The sequence below is a fragment of the Orycteropus afer genome, unplaced genomic scaffold (assembly GCF_000298275.1).
Source record: "Orycteropus afer afer isolate SDZICR_OR568_19922 unplaced genomic scaffold, OryAfe1.0 scaffold00231, whole genome shotgun sequence".
Classification (NCBI taxonomy): domain Eukaryota; kingdom Metazoa; phylum Chordata; class Mammalia; order Tubulidentata; family Orycteropodidae; genus Orycteropus; species Orycteropus afer.
The window spans coordinates 3,542,130-3,555,893 of NW_006921818.1; the positions used below are offsets into that span (position 1 = coordinate 3,542,130).

The 13,764-nt window shown below is 42.9% G+C and overlaps 1 protein-coding gene across 1 annotated transcript in view; it reads left to right on the plus strand.

The window, feature by feature from the left end:
• The window catches only part of DNAH6 (dynein axonemal heavy chain 6), a 447,135-nt gene extending 433,659 nt beyond the window's left edge, over nt 1–13,476 (plus strand). Inside the window, exons 71-75 of the mRNA XM_007948902.2 lie at nt 317–502; nt 1,004–1,076; nt 2,943–3,094; nt 5,887–6,109; nt 13,373–13,476. Coding sequence (XP_007947093.1) covers nt 317–502; nt 1,004–1,076; nt 2,943–3,094; nt 5,887–6,109; nt 13,373–13,476 — 738 coding nt within the window. The remainder of the gene's footprint in view (nt 1–316; nt 503–1,003; nt 1,077–2,942; nt 3,095–5,886; nt 6,110–13,372) is intronic.
• The last annotated feature ends 288 nt before the right edge of the window (nt 13,477–13,764 follow it).

The window sequence follows — 13,764 nt, forward strand, 5'->3', positions numbered from 1 at the left end:
TGCTGTATAGAAAGTGAATTTGCTCTGTAAATTCACCCAAATCACAGTAAATAATAATAAAAAAATAATTCTTACCTTGCAGAATTATAAAAGTTTATGAATATAAAGTGTACATAAATATAAAAAAAAAAAAAGTACATGCAGGATTGGAGGGTCTGGCCCAGGAGGCAGTGTGCAGAGAGGATGGAACCCAGCATGGGGGTCCTTCTCCCCAAGGCAGTGCCCACTCTTGAGAGCTATGCCTCTGCTATGGTGGGTATCATTCATACTTGATATTTACCTCTATGAAGGGCACCAACTTTTTTTGTTCTTTCAGAGTTCTCTAGAAACACTCAACAAAGCCATTGCTGGGCTTGTGGTGATGTCTGAAGAAATGGAAAAGGTTTATAACAGTTTCCTCAACAACCAGGTCCCTTCTCTGTGGTCCAACACAGCCTACCCTTCCCTGAAGCCTCTGGGATCATGGGTGAAAGACCTTATTCTGAGGACTGCATTTGTGGACGTAAGAAAATACACATCTTAGGGGTTTGATGGATCTGGTGACATGGTTGGCCCTTAGGTCCTTAGGAATGTTGAAATGTTGTCAACAACTAGTGAGGGATCATCTGAGCCCAAAGAAACTGAAATTTCCAGAATGGTATCACTTGAAAAGTCTTACACTGTTTATGTAGTTTGCTCTAGGCTCTTATCCTCACATTCCATTTTAATTCTATGCCATCTTTGAGGTTTCAAATCAAATTCGTGAACCCCATTGTGAAGTACAAAACTAATCTGAGATGAGTAACCTTGCTGCTTTCTCCCTCTTATGTCTGCCTGTAATAACCAGGCTCTGTGTTTTTGGTCAGGCTGGGTGGGTGAGGAATGGGGACAGGGCAAGCAGGTGGTGACTAACTCTGGGCTGGTTAGATCCTGCCTCCTGAGAGGCCCTCCAGCACATGATTTTGATTTAGAGGACAAACTGCCTCAGAAATAAGTGCATTATGTTTTAATGTTTCTCCTTTAGTTGTGGCTCAAAAGAGGACAGCCGAAGTCCTTCTGGATCTCTGGTTTCTTCTTTCCTCAAGGATTTCTAACAGGTACCAATGCTTTCCTTAGAAAAATCCCACAGGAAAGGTCACAATTTGTTACACCTGGGAAAATGGCATAGCTGGTACTGCCCTGACAATGGGGCTATTGATTATAGGGCAGTCCAACAGGGCCCTGCTCATCCTCACCCACTAAAAACAAGGATGACATAAATGACAGATGTTCCCCAGCAACCAAACTCCTGCCCCCCTCTCCCCACCCCAGTTATGATGTGTGGACACTACTCTTGCTCACCATTCACTGAGTGCTCTAATCCCCCAGTGTGACCCATGCTCAGGGCACCCACTGCTCTCCATTGCCCCAGCCCCAGCTCTGCACAGCTTCCTTCCCTCTAAAAAAATGTGGTTTTTTTAATTATTATTATTTTTAATAGATCTTTCACATCTTTTTTTTTTTTTTTTTTTTTGCATTGTGCTTAGGGTACAAATTTACAAAACAAATTTGTTCTACATTCAATAGCTCATGCACATTTGATTTCACGGCCAGATTACTATCCCTGCCGAAGGGGCAGGGAGGGCGCATCTTCTGACCTCCTCTAACCCCACAAGAGGAAGACAGAATCACCATCAGCAGCTCAAGGCCTATTCCTGCAAGGCCAGATATGCTGCCTCCCCCCAGCCCTTTCACCATCCTGACACCAACCAGTCCTCCTGCAGCACTCACCACCTCTCTGCTGGGTTCAATAATTTGCTGCAGTTACCACACAGAACTCACAGATTATGGGGTTTATTAGGGAAGCACCAGGCTACAATTGAAGTTCAGAAATGCACTCAGTCTCTTGCAGCCGGCCGTCTCACTCAGCAGCCTGCAGTCTCAGTAGCATATCACTCTCAGTAGTGAATATCTCTTGTATCTCTCTCAGAGGTGTGTGTCTCTTGCATCTCTCTCTCAGCAGCATGTGTCTCTCATGTCTCCAGGAGCACTTTTCTCTTAGCAGTACATTTTTCTCAGCCTGCAGTCAGAGAGACTCCTTCTGCCTCTAAGAGGGCTCCTTTTGAGCTTGGTGGAGTGGCCAAACTAACCAATCCCAACATCAAAATTCTATACACCTGAGAGAGAGCAAACTTCCCAGAAAATTACTTGGTGCTACACTCAACAGAAATACCCCAGGTGGATAACTTTAACATTCAGGAGCTACTCAGTTGCTCACCACAAATTCCACCACAGAGTTTACAAAGATTTATGGCTAGAAAAGCCACTGTATGTAATTTACTACACCGCAATACCCAACCATAAAAAACTCTCTTCCCCTTTCCTCTCTGTGACTACCCCCTCCCTGTGCCCTTCTCATCTATGCATTCCTGTTCTTGATGTCCCTCCAGCAGCCTGAGAGGAATCCATTTAGGCAACCCCAGAGGAGTCAGGGCCTTTGGGCAAACAGATACAAACAGTCTAGCTCTTAATCTGTCTCATCTGGATCTCTGGTAATAGCCCACATGTGACAAGAAATTAAAGTTAGGGAGATTGGACTCTGAAGCTCCCTCCTCTTGCTCCCACTGTCTCTGATGTCCAGGCTTCCATGCACCCCACAGCCCCTCATTGGCTTGGTCTCCTTCACTGGCAGAGCCCCACACTCAGGCATTCCTTCCTTCCTCTCTTCTCAACCCTGACCAAAACTTGTATGTGCCTTGTTCCTTCCTTCCCAATAAGACATGCAGGCTTCCAGAATAAGGTATTGATGACTGGGTCTTCTATGTGGAAAAGAAGCTCTCAAATGCTGGAGCAGCCTGTTGAGCATGGGCGGGGAGGGGAGTTGTTGGGCCCTAGGCTCAACCTTCAAACCAAGCCACACCACCTCTTGCTCAGGCTGAGTAGTGTTGTTTGGAGGACCAGCTTTCTCGTTTTCATATTTATAGGAATTCTTCAGAACCATGCCCGGAAATACAATTTGCCTATAGACGAGCTGAGCTTCAAGTACAACATGATTTCTACCTATCGGGATCAAGCTACAGTGATAGAAGCTGCCAAGACCGTGCAGTTTGGACAAGAACTGCCCATGGATGTAGAGGTATTGTCCACCTTGCTACTGTCAAAGCAAAGCAGCTTCTATCCCGTCATTCCATATTTCCACCCAGCTCCCTTCCCCACACCCCACCTATCATTTGCTTACCTAGAGAGAGAGGGGCAGGATGGGACACCCATTCCCCAAGTAGCATTGATTAGATAGGGGCTACCTGAATTAGTCTGATTTGCAGAAATAGTTTAAGGCAACACTTTTATTTCTTTAGATATCTACAGTAACTTTCTTCTCCTTGCAGAGGCAATATAACAAAAGATTAAAAGCAAGTGTGTCAGAATCAGGACTAGGATTGAATCCTGACTCTCCCCCTCACCAGCTGTGTGTGCTGGAGCAGTTATTAACATGTCTCCACCTCAGAGTTCTTGTCCATGAAGTGGGGCTGATGCCACCAATCTCACAGTGACAATGCAGATTAAATTATAGCAGATGTAACTGGACCACCACATAGTAGGCCTACAATAAGTATTATAATAAGCTAAATTTTTATACTCCAATTACATCAGAATCACTGGAGGTGGGGCCCAAAAAATCTAAAACCAAACTCACTGCTATCTAGTCAATTCTGACTTATAACAAACGCTCTTTGGGTTTCTGAGGCGGTAAACCTCTACGGAAGTAGATTGCCAGGTCTTCCTTCCACGGAGTGACTGGTGGGTTTGAACTGCCAACCTTCTGGTTAGCAGTCAAATGTTTTAGGCACTACCCCACCAGAGATCCTTGGGGATGGGCCCAGGTGTCAGTATATTTTAAAGCTCCTGGTGATTTCAGTAGATAGCCAGGGATGAGAACCACTGCTATAGATCTGAGCTGCCCAGCTTAGGTGTGCTGAGATATGGACATATGTGCCATGAAATCAAAGATCTGTCCCAGACTACTTTTGCCAAGTTCACTAACCAATTAGTATAGTTGGAGTGAGTAGCTTTTACTAAACTTTCCTAATACCATGGTATTAGTTACTATTACTCACTGATGGGTAATTATGTCAATTTCACCCTACGCAGATCTAACTGATCTTTTTTTTGTCCTGAGTAACAAAACTGTACAGAGACAGGTTGACCCCATATTCATGGCTTACCCTATGAAATACTATAACATCCTTGCCTGTACCTTAACATAACAGTAAAAAGGCTTATGTTTTTAAGGAAATGTGTTTTAGCATCAAAATATATTTAAATGTGAGGGGGAAACAAATTTAGAGATGCATTCTTCATTATTTTGATACCCTCCTAGCTATGATAGTCCTGCATCAGGAATAATTGAGGCTACAGAACGGCAGAGCAACACCACATAAAAGGCCGCCATGAGGCTTCCAGTATGCTGTCCCTACTCTGTGGCTCTGATGGACAGAAGTTTACAGTGACCAGGGGAGCTGAGGTTTCCTCCTTCCCCTAGTCCACACATCTCTGGTTGGATCATGTACACCAAGCCAAAATAATACCTTAGACCCTGAGTTCTGTAGAGACCTCAGAGACTGGCTGGCTGGCCTGTCTCCTGGCACCTCCTAAGCAAGACTGCTTCTGCCTGAACACATTCTCCCTCCTCCCAGCAAATGTCTGCAAAAGATAGCAAGAGATGTGCATCCATAGCTTTATTTCTGTTATAAACAGGCAGGGCCACTGTTAGCGTATTTGCTACCTTTGCACAGATTAGAAACAGGCCTTTCCTTATTGTGGATGCCACCCTGCAGGCACAATACTTAACAAACAGATGGTGCCTAAACACAGCTTGACAAGCAGATAGCTGGATGGTTTTCAGCCTCTACTAAGCCCAAACCTGCACAGGCTTACATGTTGTTGTTGTTGTTGTTATGTGCCATCGAGTCGGACCTGATTTATAGTGACCCCTCCTTGGGTTTCCGAGGCAGTATCACTACAGAAATAGATTGCCCCATCTTCCACAAAGTATCCCTGAAAACAAGAATGTACCATCCTACCCTGCCATACCCAAGAGACAGAAAACTCAGAACACCAGAATGCAAAAGGCCAGTCAAAAACAAAGTTTACCATTCTTTCAATCACTATAAAATACGCTTCTTCTTGTCCACAATGCTGGGCCCTCTGCTCCCAGATGTGAGGCTCCAATTAACCAAAGATCTGGAGCCTTAGAACTGACCACTTTCATGCATTGTTTCAGGAAGGGTGACACAGGGGTGCCTGCAGTTTGTACCTGAACCTCTGAAACCTAGTGCCTGTTTAAAGAGGAGGCTTTTCACTACTTTTCTCAGGACAGAATTTGTACACCAGTGGTAACATCCAATCACAGAACACTTGGGGGCAGGATCCTTGTCCCTTTCTCTACTTTAATAAAAACATTAAAAAGCAAGCAGAATTTACATTTTTTAAAAAAAGAATTGTCCATAGGCGCTGTGCAAGTATTATCACAGTTGTATAACCTACTTCCTAGATCCAGAAAGGCACCCAGATTCTTGCAAGACCTTCCTAAGAGTATCCAGTGATAATCACAGGCCATCTTACCCCATTGCTTTTCCCATGAGAAGGGGAAAAGTAATTACATGATGACAGTGGAAGAGGGTTACCCAAGAAGTGGGTTTCCCAGGGGTATCTCTGATAGAGGTAGACATCATGGAATGTGAAAAGTATGAGATTTGGTATCAAACTGAGAAGGAAGTTATTTACCCTCTTGGAACCTAAGGATCCTTTGCTAAGAAACATAAGTAGCATCAGCAATCTATAGAGTGATGAGGGTGTGGACACAATATGGCTCACCGCAGCTGATACCCTTCTCCTCCTCTCACCCTTAAACTTCTGGGTATCTTTCAGTTGCCCTCCCCTGAAGATGGAGTTCTTGTTCATGGGATGTTCATGGATGCTTCTCGGTGGGACGATAAGGAGATGGTGATAGAAGATGCACTGCCTGGACAGATGAATCCCATGCTGCCCATGGTGCATTTTGAACCTCAACAGAATTATGAGCCAAGCCCAACACTTTACCATTCCCCACTTTATAAAACAGGGGCCCGGGCAGGAACACTCTCAACCACAGGTGAGGATGTTCTAAGATTAGTACAAACAATGGCCAAACACAGACTACAAGCAAAGTCCAAACACTAAGCTGTAATGCATAAAGGGTGATCTTGAGCTAATTAACCAGGCTTAAAATCCATACTGTAATTCATATTGAAGGCTGAGGTCTTTGATCTTCATTTCTTTGATCTTCATTTCAGCAAGCAAGGTTGTATCATCTGCATATCACAGGTTGTTAATGAGTCTTCCTCTGATCCTGATGCTCCATTCGTCTTCATACAGTCCAGCTTCTTAGATCATTTGCCATTGCATACAAATTTATAAATGTTCTAAATTCTATTTGTTCTAATACTGAGTGTGGATTTCCATTATATGTTGTTGTTGTTGTTGTTATGTGCCATCGAGTCGGACCCGACTCATAGCGACCCCTCCTTGGGTTTCCGAGGCAGTATCTCTACGGAAGTAGATTGCTCAACCTTCCTTCTGAGGAGTGGCTGGTAGGTTTGAACCACCAGTCTTCTGGTTAGCAGTCAAATACCTTAAGTGCTACATCACCAGAGCTCCCTTAGTGATGATCGTAAGTCTACAATTCATCAGTGGTTTAATTTTTCTAAGTGGTATGAGATAAGTATCTAAATTTGGTATGACCAATTGTCCCAACACCACTTGTAGAATAATTTCTCCATTTCCTACCAATTTAGAATAATACTGTTATGATGTGGCAAGTTCCCACATAAGTACAGGGAGTATTCAGTGCATTTGATCTATTTGAGCATTGTGTGCCTTGTGTCAGTGCAACACCATTTTAATTACTGTATTTAAACATTTGTTAGAATTATTGTTCTTAGGTCCCATCGAGTAGGTTCCAACTCACAGTGACCCTCTGTACAACAGAACAAAACACTGCCTGGTCTAGCACCATGCCATCCTCACGATCGCTGCCATGCTTGAGCGCATCATCACAGCCACTATGTCGCTCCATCTCATTGAGGGTCTTCTCCTTTTTCGCTGACCCTCTACTTTACCAAGCTTGATATCCTGCTCCAGGAACTAGTCCCTTCTGGCAACGTGAACAAAGTACAAGAGAGGAAGTCTGGCCATTTTTCCAATCTAAGGAGCATTCCGGCTGTACTTCCTCCAAGACAGATCTGTTCGTCCTTCTGGCATTCCATGGTACATTCAATATTCTTCGCCAATACCACAATTCAAATACATCAGTTCTTCTTCAGTCTTTCTTATTCATTGTCAGCTTTCACATGTATATAAGGCTATTACAAAGACAATGGCTTAGATCATGCACACCTTAGTCTTCAAAGTGACATCCTTGATCTTTAACACTTGAAAGAGGTATCTTGCAACAGATTTGCCTAATGCAATATATCGTTAGATTTCTTGACTGGTGCTTCCATGAGTGTTGATTGTGGATAAAAGTAAAATGAAATCCTTGACAACATCAATCTTTTCTCCATTTACCGTGATGTTGCTTACTGGTCCAGTTGTGAGGATTTTTGTGTACTTTGAGGTGTAATCAATACTGAGGGTGTAGTCTTTGGTCTTCGTTTATTTGCTTCAAGTCTCCTTTACCTTCACCAATCAAGGTTGTGTCACCTGCATATCACAGGTTGTTACCAAGGCTTCCTCCACTCCTAATGCCACATTCTTCTTCATATAGTTGAACTTCTTGGATCATTTGTTCAGCATACAGATTGAATAAGTATGGTAAAAGATACAATCTCATCTCACACCATTCCTGATTTTAAACCATGCAATATCTCCTTGTCCTGTTCAAAGGACTATTTCTTGGTCTATGTACAGGTTCCTCTTGAGCACAATCAAGGTTTCTAGAATTGCCATTCTTTGCAGTGTTATCCATAATTTGTTATGCTCCACACAGTCAAATGCCTTTGCATAGTCAATAAAACACATGTAAACATCTTTCTTGTATTCTTTGCTTTCAGCCAAGATCCATCTGACATAGTCAAGAATATCCCTTGTTCCATACCTTCTTCTGAATCCAGCTTGCATTTTTGGAAGTTGCCTATCAATATACTGCTGCAACCATTTTTTAATTATCTTCAGCAAAATTTTACTTGCATGTGATATTAATGATATTGTTCAATAATTTTCATATTCTGTTGGATCATCTTTCTTTGGAATGGACATAGATATGGATATCTTCCAGTTGGTTGGCCAGGTAGCTGTCTTCCAAATTTCTTGGCATAAACGAGTGAACACCTCTGGTGCTGCATCCATTTGTTGAAACATCTCAACGAGTATTCTTTAAATTCCTAGAGCCTTGTTTTTCATCAGTAACTTCAATGCAGCTTGGACTTCTTCCTTCAGTACCATCAGTTCATGCTACCTCCTGAAATGGTTGAACATCAATCAGGTTTTTTTGGTACAGTAACTCTGTGTATTCCTTCTATCTTCTTTTTTATGCTTCCTGCATCATTTAATATTTTGCCCATAGAATCCTTCAGTATTGCAACTCAAGGGTTGAATTTTTGTTCAGTTCTCTCAGCTTGAGAAATGCTGAGCATGTTCTCTTTTGATTTTCTAACTGCAGGTCTTTGCACATTTCATTATAATACTTTACTTTGTCTTTGTAAGCTACCCTTCGCAAAATTCTATCATGCAATCTCCAGAGTCATTTCTGTCACCAAGGACATATTTTCCAACTACCAAACCTACTTCATTTCCAGCTTGCACATCCCAATCACCAGTAATTATCAATGCATTTTGGTTACATGTTTGGTCAATTCCAGGCTGCAAAATTTGGTAAAAATTTTCAATTTCTTCATCTTTGGCTTTAGTGGTTGGTTGTGAATTTGAGTAATAGTAGTATCAGCTGATCTTCCTTGTAGGCATATGGATTATATCCTACCACTGACAGCACTGTACTTTGGGGTAGATCTTGAAATATTCTTTTTGACAATAAACACAATGCCATTTCTCTTTGATCTGTCATTCCCAGCATAGTAGATCATATGATTGTCCCATTCAAAATGGCCAATACTAGTCCATTTCATCTCATTAATGCTTAGGATATCGATCTTTATGCATTCAATTTCATTTTTGACAACTTTTAATTTTCCTAGATTCATACTCTGTACATTCCACATTCTGATTAGTAAGGTATATTTGCAGCCGTTTCTTCTCATTTTCAGTCATACCACATCAGCAAGTGAATGTCTTGAAACTTTACTCCATCCGCGTCATAAAGGTCAATTATACTTTGAGGAGGCAACTCTTCCCCAGTCATATTTTGATGCCTTCCAACCTGAGGGACTCTTCTTCCAGCACTCAGACAGTGTTTCACTGCTATTTATAAGGTTTTCAGTAGCCATTTTTTTTTTTCAGAAGTGGACCTGGCTACGTCCTTCTTCCTAGTCTGTATCAGTCTGGAAGCTCCACTGAAACCTTGAGTGACCCTACTGGTAGTAAGTGGCATAGCTACTAACATCATAGCAATGCACAAGTCACCATAGAACAACAAACTGACAGATGAGGGTTTAGTATTAGAATTAGACCTTCCTAAACTCAGTTATTCTTTCACTGTCATCAAGTCAATTCCGACTCATGGTGACGCTCCTTGGGTTCCTGAGTCAGTATCTCTACAGAAGTAGATTGCCCAGTCTTCCTTCCAAGGAGTGGCTAGTGGGTTTGAACTGCCAGCCTTCTGTTTAGCAGTCAAATGCCTTAGGCACTATGCCATGGGAGCTCTGGTTGCATAGTGCCTAAGGCACTTGACTGCTAACCAGAAGGCTGGCAGTTCAAACCCACCAGCCACTCCTCAGTAAGAAGGTTGGACAATCTACTTCTGTAGTGATACTGCCTCAGAAACCCAAAGAGGGGTCACTATGAGTCAGGTCTGACTCGATGACATGTAACAACAACAACAACAAACTCAGTTATTAGTTCTAGTAGCTTTCTGGAATCCTGGTGGTACAATAGTTAAGCACTCGGCTGCTAACTGAAGGGTCTGTTGTTCAAACTCACCTGCTGCTCCACAGGAGAAAGACATAGCAGTATGTTTCCCCAAAGATTAACCCATTGCCTTTGAGTCGATTCCAACTCATAGCAACCCTAGAGGATAGAGTAGAACTGCCCCTATAGGATTTTCAGAGCTGTAATCTTTTTTTCTATGGAGGAGCCCTGATGACACAGTGGTTAAGCACTAGGCTACTAACCAAAAAATTGACAGTTCAACTGCTGTATGGAAAGTGAATTTGCTCTGTAAATCTTCACCCAAATCAAAATAAAATAAAATAAAAAGATTGACAGTTCAAACCCAGCCTTGGGTTTCTCCATGGGAGAAAGATGTGGCAATGTGCTTCAGTAAAGATTTACAACCTTGGAAACCCTATTGGGCGATTCTACTCTGTCCTCTAGGGTCGCTGAGTCATGAATCAGGATCAACTTCATGGAAATGGGTTTGTTTGTTTGTTTTTAATGAAATAATGGTTCTAAGCAATAAGCACTACTAGGTATTGACATCCCAAAAAGAAAGACAATCAGACATGAGGTACTTCCTGATGGAAAGGACACATCACCTATGAAGTATTCTTGTCAAAAAACTTGAGCCTGAATGTGATCACACCTCTAGATCTAACCCCCCTTTTATAGTTATAGAGGAGTATGTTTAAAATCACCACAGAATGCAGTCAGCAAAGTATACATGCTGGGAATCTAGAAGACAAATAGCCTCATTGCTTCAGCAAATGTACTGCAAGAGGTGGCAAAAGGAAAACCTACAGATTAATAGAGATTTAAGAGACCCTTCAGTGTCTCAAGCTCATATGACTCCCCAGTCAAAAAAACTGTTAAAAGGAAGAAAATAGGTACAGAGATAGACACACGTGCGCACACACACACACCTGCACATGTCAGGGAAATTTGAACAACTAAATATTTATTAACATTAAAGATTATTATGTTTAAGATATAAGCAGTTACGTTTTTAACAGTCATGGTTTAGAGATCTATACTAAAATATTTACAGATAAAATATCATGTTGCCTGGAATTTGCTTCAAAACAATCTGGGAGGTGTGTGTATGTGATAGGATAAGGGACAAGTTTTGATATTGCCCAGAAATAAAATGTTAATAGTAACTCTGGGTCATGGATCAGTACATTCTTAAAATTCCTCAATTAACATATATATTTTTTTAATTTAGAAGTTATGGAAGAATACTGTTTTGAAAATTAATTGAATGTGCATGCCCAAGTCCCTTGTTAGCTGTATCAGTGTAAGGATGACACTATCAGTTCTCACAATATTGCAACTTACTGAAAGCCCAAATTATTCTCAGGTACAAAATATGCTCCTTCACTAGGGTTGCAGCCCTCTCCTTCCTCAGAGCTGGTCCATCAAGGGCCAGTGACAGGCTGTGAAACACATGGAGCCCCTGGCCTGATGCTTCCAAAGCTCATCTGTCCCTGCCTGCCAGGTACTCACATACTGTATGTACACCAAGCACCATTGACCCTTCTGGGTCAAGAATAGAGGGTCACCACTACACTCTTTTTACACAAACACACACACATACCCACAGCCTCCCTCTCCTCATTCTGCTTCTCTTCCAATAAGTAGCTCATGTCTAATTCTTTTTAACCATTTACCAGCTGGAGTGGCCAGCACCCTTACACTTGATTTGCAGCCACTGTGGCACAGAGTCCCAACTTACCCCCAGCCTCCCAGAGCCTGAGTCCAAGTGGACCGCACATGTGATGTGGAGCCCTGCACCCCCAGTCCCAACCATCGACCTCCTCACCCACCTAACTGCTGCATTATGGCAGCTTTCACATGAGCCCATTAGAAAGTAGTGGTGTGATGTAGAAACTGAGAGTTTTGAAAGGGTTCCTTTCTGGCCAAACCTGTTGCTATAGATTCGATTCCAACTCACAACGACCCTATAGGACAGAGTTGAACTGGCCATAGGGTTTCTGAAGGGTAAATCTTTAAAGAAAGCATCTTTCTCCCACAGAGCAGCTGGTGGGTTCGAACCACTGATCTTTAGGTTAGTAGCCGAGCACTTTAACCACTATGTCACCAGGGCTCCTCCTTTCTGGCCAGGATTAAATTCTGCTTAATTTGAAGATAATGGCTCCAGAGATTTGGTTATGCCCCAAGTGCTCCTCCAGGCCTGGAGGAGGCCTCAGGCATCACTGAATGCCTGCGGGACTGCAGGCTTTGAACCCGCTCCAGGGAAACCGGGACAAAGGGCAGAGAAGGTTGTGAGGGAGTGTTTAGGACCTTGATCTAAATTCTAAGGGCCCAGAAAACCAGTAATTCCATAAGAAGACTATGTCCAGGCTTGCTTTCTCTTGCATTTGGGCTGTTGACACTAGAAGGCCTGTCACTCAAGTACTGGCTATACCCAGGGTACCTGGCATGATATGCAGGGGATGGCATATGAAAGTTAGGAGAGAGAGACAGAGGTATGGTCTGCTGGGAACACCACCACCTTCCCCAGGTTTCACACTGATTGGAGCTGTTGTGTGTGTAGGACTAGAAATAGCAATTCCCACCATGAAGGCAGACCCTCCTTCTTCTCACCCTGGTCCTGATCCCCCCACACAGGGCTGTACTGAAGAAGTGAAAGAAACCTCTTCTGTTAGATGTCCCAGGGCTGAAGGCAGAACACCTGTAACTATGCTTATTCATCTCAGGTTCCCCAGTGCCTAGCACTGTAGGGTAGAACACTGGATGGATGGACAGATAGATAAAGAGATGTGTGAATGAGTGGATGTTCTATGTACCAAATGCATACCCCTGAGTCCCACTGAAAGCTCAGGTCTGGGTCCTGGTCCAGGGCTCCTAGTCAGGTTTTGCAGCCAGTATGCAGCCACAGGTTGCCAAACATCATGCAAACCCCAGGTCACACTGCAGAGAACCTGGAAACAAAGCTCATAAAGTTACACAAAGTCTGAGCAGGACAGGCCATTTGTTTTCTCTTCATTTTAGAGCATGAAATAAACCTGTGGAGGACAATTTGGAACCCAGTTGTCTTGATTCCCAGTACAGTGCTCTTTACACCAGGGATAAAAAAAAAAAAAAAAAGCAAACTCACTGCGATCGAGTCGATTCTGACTCATAGCAATCCCCTTTGGGTTTCTGAGGCAGTAAATCTTTACAGAAGTAGATTGCCCAGTCTTCCTTCCATGCAGTAGCTGGTGAGTTTGAACTACCAGCCTTCTGGTTAGCAGTCAAATGCCTTAGGTGCTAAGCCACCAGAGCTCCTTTAAACAATGAATTTTCTTTCTGTATCCTTAACTAGGTCATTCTACCAACTTTGTGGTAACTGTCCTCTTACCCTCCAAGCGGTCCAAAGACTACTGGATTGCCAAGGGATCGGCTTTGCTCTGTCAGCTCAGTGAGTGAAAGGACGCCCTCTCAGTCCTGAGAAAGAACCAGGCCAGAGAGCTCACCTAATGGGGAAAAGGTCTGCATAACTTGTATGTGAGCAAAACAAGTTGTTACTTACGATTTGATTTAAAGGGTGGTACAATGGCTTTTATTTCACATATAACCTACAATAAAGTATTTTTCTTTCTGTTCATAATCCAAGCTCTGATGTAAAAGCAGTAGGTCTAGCACCCATGTGCTAGTCATTCATTAGCCTGCTGGGTCCCTGGAAAGGGCCAGGACTCAGCATCCCTTGTTCCATCC